Source organism: Alligator sinensis, unplaced genomic scaffold (assembly GCF_000455745.1).
Source record: "Alligator sinensis unplaced genomic scaffold, ASM45574v1 scaffold1065_1, whole genome shotgun sequence".
In the NCBI taxonomy this organism is placed as follows: Eukaryota; Metazoa; Chordata; order Crocodylia; family Alligatoridae; genus Alligator; species Alligator sinensis.
In genome coordinates this window covers 532,658-539,601 of record NW_005842812.1, presented here as the reverse complement: position 1 = coordinate 539,601, position 6,944 = coordinate 532,658, and the positions used below count along the sequence as shown (strand labels likewise).

At 61.7% G+C, this 6,944-nt stretch overlaps 2 protein-coding genes across 3 annotated transcripts in view; one reads left to right on the top strand and one right to left on the bottom strand.

Annotated features, from left to right (window-relative positions):
* IL23A (interleukin 23 subunit alpha) overlaps window positions 1-6,944 on the bottom strand; it is a 28,428-nt gene that overhangs the window by 18,745 nt on the left and 2,739 nt on the right. The window lies entirely within an intron of this gene.
* On the top strand, window positions 7-5,801 carry CNPY2 (canopy FGF signaling regulator 2). Of its 2 annotated transcripts, XR_003091717.1 has the most exons (6): window positions 7-392; window positions 574-689; window positions 973-1,170; window positions 1,483-1,579; window positions 2,535-5,363; window positions 5,489-5,801. XR_003091717.1 is itself a non-coding variant. In XM_006035257.3 (5 exons), the coding sequence occupies exons 1-5, from the start codon at window positions 92-94 to the stop codon at window positions 2,576-2,578; spliced, it is 756 nt and encodes a 251-aa protein (XP_006035319.2). In that variant the 5' UTR covers window positions 7-91; the 3' UTR covers window positions 2,579-5,801. The 2 variants fall into 2 exon arrangements, 1 of the variants encoding a protein (XP_006035319.2); XM_006035257.3 differs by having other exon boundaries at window positions 2,535-5,801.

Genomic DNA, 6,944 nt, shown 5'->3' with positions numbered 1-6,944 from the left:
GTCTGTAGGGGATCTGGAGCCTATAGAAGCGGGGTGGAGGGGGCTGTAGGGGAGCACGTAGAAGGACCGGTCGAAAAGCTTATGGGGGGGCATGGAAAGAGGGATCTGTAGGGGTGCTGGGAGACTCCAGGGACTGCTGCCCCGCGGGGGGCAGGGGGCTTTGCTGCTGCCCCGGGGGAGGCATTGTCCCTGGGACCGGGGCAGGTGCCCCCCCGGCTGGGGCGAGCCGGCTGCAGGTGTCCCTGACCTCCCCCTTCACCGCAGGGGTCCGCGCCGGCCCGCGGGCGCCAGGATGGGCAGCTGGGCGTCCAGCGCGCTGGGCCTGGCCGTGGTGCTGGTGGCGGTGCTGAGCCCCGTGCGGGGCCGGAGGAGCCAGGACCTGCACTGCGGAGGTACCGGGGTCACGGCTGCTCCTTGGGCTGCCGGCGCAGGGCGCTGCGCGGGCATGGAAGGAGATAATTTCCTCGCCGTGTTGTTCGTGGGTCCCTTTCTGCGGGCTACTGGGCCTCCGCTCCCCCCACGGCTCCTCGCCACGGGCACCTGCGTCCTCTCACCCTCTGCCCCACGTTGCAGCTTGCCGGGCCCTGGTGGACGAGCTGGAGTGGGAGATCACGCAGGTCGACCCCAAGAAAACCATCCAGATGGGCTCATTCCGCATCAACCCGGACGGCAGCCAGTCAGTCGTGGAGGTAGCGCGTGCAGCTGGGCCCCGTCCGCGATCGGCGTGGGGGTGTCGAGCCACTGCTGGGGGGCTGCGCCCGGCTGGCAGAGCAGGGCGCTCCTGGGGCTGCTCTGGGACTCCTCAGTTCTGCTCTTGGCGCCGGGGGGGGAAGTGTGTTGGAGGTCTGGCTTCACCCTAGCTCCTTGTGGGGCTCAAGGAGTCGTGTCGTGTCCGTGCCTCGATTTTCCTCCGACGTGTAGAGTTAGGGTAAGCAGGGAGACTGATCTAGCTGCCCCGTGGTCTTGCCGCAGGTGCCCTATGCCCGCTCCGAAGCCCACCTGACGGAGCTGCTGGAGCGGGTGTGCGAGAAGATGAAGGAGTACGGGGAGAAGACGGACCCCATCACCCAGCGCAAGGCATACGTCCGCGTCCTCTCCCACGACGGCACCAAGATGGATCTCTCCGAGGTCAAAATCGATGGGGATGTGGTCTCCAGCCTGAAGTTTGCTGTGAGTGGGAAATGGGTCAGGGATGCTTAGTGACGACTGCCCCCCACAGGTGTGCACGGGGGGTCTTGCTGGATGCAGCAGGAGGCGCGGACTGCCCTCATCAGCCAGGCCTCAGCACCTAGCACTGGGCCCTGCTTGTGGTCCGGCTGGCACAAGCTGTATCTGGCCTTTTCGAGAGCCGTCAGCTCTTTGTGGGGCTCTTGGGGCTTCGGGCTGAGTGACCGGGGGAGTCTGTGTGTGGCTTCACCAGCCTTGGAGCGTGGATGGAGCTCAGAGGTGGCAGGCACGTGACCAGCGCTGTTTCCATTGCAGTGCGAGAGCATCGCGGAGGAGTACGAGGACGAGCTCATTGAGTTTTTCTCCCATGAGGCCGAGAACGTCAAGGACCGACTCTGCAGCAAGCGCACCGGTGAGCAGCCCCCTCCGTTTCCTGGAAGGGAGTCTCTGCTTCCTGCCTCGGTCTCCACAGCCAGGTCACTGCTGGCAGCAAGGGGCCTGGCCGCAGTGCCAAAATGGTGCCAGCACGTGTGCGTGCAGTGCTGCGCTGGCCAGCAGCCCTAGGGCAGCTCCTCCATGCCTATAGCCAGCAGCACCATGCTGGAGCAGGGAGGCCTGGGCTGCAGAGGCAACACTGGCATCTGGGGCAGATCCAGGGAAGCCCTCGCAGCTCTATCGCACGGGCTCTTAGTGGTGCTGGAGGTCGCGATGTGGTTGCAGTGGCTGGGGCCATTCAGGGAGCAACGTCCTGTTCTGCTGAGCTATTTCTGGATGGCAGTGCTGGGTGTCAGCCAGTTGGGCAGGGTGAAGGCCACGGTGCTTGGGACAGCAGCTCGGCGATGCTGGGTGCTGCTCACAGGACAGGGCAGTCCCTGCCCAAGAGCCTCTGGTGTGGGGTCTTGGGAGGAGCATGGCCCAGCGCAAGGGGAGCACAAGGCACCCGGGCCACTGATGAGCTGCGGTCAAGCTCCTCCAGGTGGGTGCTGGCGCCGGGCGCGATCTGTCTCTTCCAGGGCGATGGGTGGCATTGACAGCTTTGTTCAAACAGCCCTGTTTCCCATTAACTGCAAACCCGAGGGAGGCACCAGGCAGCCTCTGGGCCAGACAGATCTCATGCTGGCTGGTGGCTAGGCCCCGCAGGCATCGTGTGACCCGCTGCTGTGTCCTCGTGCTGGTTCAGCCTCTCAATCATGCCGGACACAGGGCTCTGCTTATGGGAGGGGGGTTCCAGGTCTCCTAAGGCATCTCCCTAGGACTGATCTCTGGCCTGGCCCCTCCTCACCCCCTGCCACATCTCACAATGCGGAGGTTCGCGATGGGGATCCAGAGGGCAGTCCCTGTGTTGATGGCATGTGCTTTGCCCACAGATCTCTGTGATCATGCCCTGCACGTGCCCCACGATGAGCTGTGATGCGGCAGCCCCGGATCGTGCTGGACAGAGCCCTGTAGCCGATGCCTTGCACTCCCCCCACCCCTGTGTCTCCTGTGCCGTCCTCGGGGGTATTGCAACTCCTCGCTGAGGATGGGCAGCCCCGTGTGAGCAGCTCCCAAGCCGGGCAGGAAGGACATTCCCTGCCTGCTTCTTGGGCTTGACTATCTTGGTGCTGTGAGCAGCCCCTTCCTTGCCCATGGGCCCTGTGAGGACGCCGGCTCCTTTGCTGGGACTCTGCTTCCTCCCTTGTCTGGCGTTTTTGTGTCTTATTTATTTTTGCTGCACGTCTGCTGTGTCTGTGTTGCAACGGGAGCACTGTCTGGGGGTTGGTGCAGAGGACCAGCACCTAGGACTCCTGGGTTCTCTTCCAGCCTGGAGGCAGAGCAGCTGATGGCCGCCCGGGGCTCTTGGCTCTAATAGGGCTGGTGACGCAGGACTCCAAGGCTTCATTCCCAGCAGGGGCATTTTGTGGTGGCTGACGGAGCCAGGACTCTTGGGTTCCACACTGGCTCTGCCACCATCTCCTTGGGCAAGTCACTTCATCTCCCTGTGACTCAGGTGGGGGAGGGGACCAATGGGGAGGGGCCTGCACAGAAGCCACTCCCCCATCATCTGCTTGCCAGGGCGGGGGATGTTCAGCCACCAGCAGGAGGCGCTCCAGTTCCTTGACGGATTGCAGCTGACGATGGACCTGGGCACCTGCACCACAAGGTCTATGCACGGGGCAGATGTCCAGGATTTGGAGGGGTTGGTGGGGGGAAGTGTTTCTACTTCAAGGGGCTTAAGTCGGGCGGGGTTTAGTGTCTCAATTCTGTTTCTTAACTATCTCTTTCAAAGTTGCAGGTCGTTGTGGTCTTTGGCGGCCGGTGGTAGAATAAATGCAAGGCCACATGGCAGTTGGAATAGCTCGTGGTAGTCCTGGCTGGTGGGGATGCCAGGGTCCTGGCTGGGGGGTGGGGGGAAACCCTAGGAGATGCCTGGATTGGCACAAGCAGGGGCTTTCAAAGGGCCCGTGGGGGTCGCACTTCCCACCTGGGTCTCCTCGTCCAGGCAGGAGGAAGCTGTTACTTGCTTGGTGGGTTCAGTTACTGGGGGTGGGGGTCAAATGGTCACCCTATTTGAGGCAGGCTTTTGCCTCCTGTGCTGCCCCCCAATGCAGCAGCCGCCTTCTTGGGCAGCAGAAGTAAAAGAGCCTCTTGGGTCCCCCTTGCTGCCCTCCAGGGCTCTGATCCACCTGGGTTGCTCCCCTGCCAGTTATGAGCTCTCAGGCACATGCTGGCCTGAGGTGCCCGGAGCTGTGCCTCCTGGCAGGCTGTAAGCTTTGCCTTGGTGCAGGCTCTGCTGTGAACAGATGTGTCTGAAAGTGAAGGAGCCTTTTGTGTTCTGCCTTTGCTCCGGAGGGAGGCAGCTGGCCTGGGCCTGATCCTGCCCCTGGTGCTGGGCTTCATTCCCTCTTCCCCTGCCAGCTGGAGGAGCTCTGGGCTGATAAGGGATGATTTCCACCCCCCCCCCTGCTGGGTTCAAAGAGCCTTTGGAAGGGCAGAGCCCTAATGCTATTAGCCTTGGGCTGGGGCTGGCCTGGCCCCAGGGTCAGTCCATCTGCAGCCAGTTGAAGGTCAGCACCTCCCACAACGCACCAGCTCGGAGCATGCCCAGCTGGGATCCACATGGGTAAGGGGAGAGGGTGGCTGGCAACTCAGCCCTCCGGGGGTGCCGCTCTGACCTGTGCCCAGCTACTTCTCCAGGCGGGCTCCATCAGTGCCCATCCTTGAAGAACAAATGCAATCGCCCCCATGAGGCTGCCTTTTGCCTTTTCCTCCATTCAAGGCACCAGGTCAGTTGGAGCTAGCTGGCTGCTTGCCTGGCACTTGCTCAGTGTCTTGAAATAGGCCATGTCCCCAGTGCTCTTCCAGATGGTAGGAGGTGTTTGGCTGCTCTCTCATCGTCTGTCTAGGGTGGAACCTGCAGCTGCATCTCTCCTGGTCCAGGGTGCCACCAGGCCTGCTTCTAGCAACATGCAGAGTGGCCTGGCACCCAGCAAGGGCCTGACCTCACCTGTGGGAACCGCCATGTTGATCATTAACAGCTGGGGAAATGGCATTGTGCTGAGTTTAAGCAAATATTTTAGAGTGACCTGAACCGAAGTGCAAATACGGACCACCCCTGCCTCAGCGCCCTTCTGCCAAGCGCACGAGTGACTGGGGAGAGGCAGCTGGCTGAAGTGCAAGGTCACAGAGTCAGGCCACCAGGTCTAAAAAAAGGATCAGCCGATGGAGTTTGGGCCAAACAAGCTGGTGGGCGGTGCAGCGCCCTGTGCCTCAGGATGAGGGGACAGTTATCCCACTTGGATATGGGGAAACTGAGGCAGAGAGCGCAGAGACCAGTTCCTCCATACCTAGCTAGAAGAAGCGTTCCTTTCAGCCCAGCCTCCTTGTGGCCCTCAGGGCAGATCCTACCAACTTTGCTCAGAGGCTGCAAAATGGGTGTTGCAAAACTTCCCGGGAAAGGCCTGGGCTGCGGGGCATGAGGTGGCCATAGCCAGACCCCCCAGGGGAGGCCAGTCCCTGGGTGCAGCACAGGGGCCCTGGGCCAGCATGGCCTGAGGCTGTCGGTCAGGTATTACTACAGACATATTCCACGAGGATACGGCCTGTTTTCTGCCCTCAGCGGCCATGTGGGGAGAGCGTGTGGTGTTGCCTCAACCCAGCAGCCTTGTGCCACGCCGAGATGCGTTTGCCAGCTGACATGTGCCAAGGGCAACACAGTGGGTAAACTCTGGCCCGCGCGTGATTCCGCATTCAGCGGAGCCACTGCCCATCCAGCTGCCAGCTGCTTCCAGGATCTGAGGGTCAAGGCCTTCAAAGTGCAGCCCCTGTCCCTTCTTCTCAGGTGAACACGTAACTCGGCAGTCACATGGACACCGAATCATCCAGGCCCCGGCAGTGCTGGAGTCTGTCTTGGAGCTGCATTGGCAAGACCAGTGCTTTTGCCCCATGAGCAAGGCATGTGTGGCTGTAAATGGACAGGAGCATGGACACCGGGGCAGCTTTAGAGCTGCTTTTCTGACCTAGATGGAGGAGCCAGGAACCACTCTCTCTTCCTTCTGACTTCGGCAGTTGCTCTGGGGAACGTGACGACTGCATTGCTCGCTTACCAGAAGCCCGGCTGTACGGGCAGCAGAATTAAATGTGTCCTGAGGTAATTCTGCCTCATCTTTGTACCTTGATTGATTTTTTTTCCTGTAATCAACCCTTCCAGCACCTCTCCCAGTGCTGAGCTTGCAGGGAAAGGGGTGGTGGCTGGTTTAATTCGCGGACAACCCAGTTCACAGGTGCACCCTAGGGCTGTCCTATCCATGCTGTGATGTTTCTGGCGTGAGTTGCTGGCTGTGGTCATGGAACAGGCACTCCCTCGGTCCTGGGGCTGTTATTAAAGACGAAGCTTGCGAGCTGTAGTCCCCCGGCTGCCGGGACGTGATTAGCAGGTGACCTTGCTCAGCATTACCTGGAGGTTACCTGGAGCCTGCATCGAGGCTATTATGTAGCATCATTGCTTGTCCCGTTTCTCCAGCCCAGGCCTGATTTCATGCAGCCGATCCTCTGACTCTCAGGCTGAGTTTTGAAAGGCGCTGGGCGGAGGAGAGCAGCAGAGGGATTAGCCTGAAGGACGGTGAAGGTGTGAAGCATCAGGCCGGCGTTTCGGCATTAGGGTGGGCGAGGCGATGCAGATCGATGCTGCCGACCTGGCCCAGGGAGCTCCCCACTGTCTCGCTCTAACACCGTGCCCGCTGCCTCCGTTGTGCTGGGGTGCCTGAAGGTGATGCCAAGCTGCCTCCTGGCACCGCCCAGGAGGCTCACCATGTCTTGCCACGGCTCCGAGATGCCACAAGGCTCTGCCGCCCCGACAGAGACCTCCCTGGCGCGCGCTGCCCTGACACCGCGGGGCTGCACGGTGACTGTGGTGGGGGCACACGCGTCCCGGGATGTGTCGTGTCATGACGTGGCCGCCAGGTGCTGAGGGAATGCCGTGGCGCTTTGCCAGGCTGCAGGGTGGCTCCTAGGTGATGCCATGGTGTCGTGCTAGGCCAGGGGGGCTCTGAGGTGATGTCACGGCACTCCCCAGGCCCTGGCGGGGCGGGGGGGGCTCTGCAGGGATGCCATATCTCCCCCAGGCCACAGGGGCTCTGAGGTTACACCATGACACCTCCCCAGGCCTTGGCGGGGGGCTCTGAGGTGACGCCAAGGCCTGGAGGGGAGGTGGTGACACTTCCCCAGGCCGCACCAAGGCCCTGAGGTGACACGACTGATGCTTCACTAGGCCACGGTGGGGGAGGGCTGTGGGGGAC

What these genes read in the sequence shown, in the direction of transcription:
- CNPY2 (XM_006035257.3), top strand. Translation starts at nt 92, where the DNA reads ATGGAAAGAGGGATCTGTAGGGGTGCTGGGAGACTCCAGGGACTGCTG. An exon ending in CCAGGACCTGCACTGCGGAG is followed by an intron (nt 393 to 573) that starts GTACCGGGGTCA and finishes CCCACGTTGCAG; the next exon opens with CTTGCCGGGCCCTGGTGGAC. An exon ending in GCAGCCAGTCAGTCGTGGAG is followed by an intron (nt 690 to 972) that starts GTAGCGCGTGCA and finishes GTCTTGCCGCAG; the next exon opens with GTGCCCTATGCCCGCTCCGA.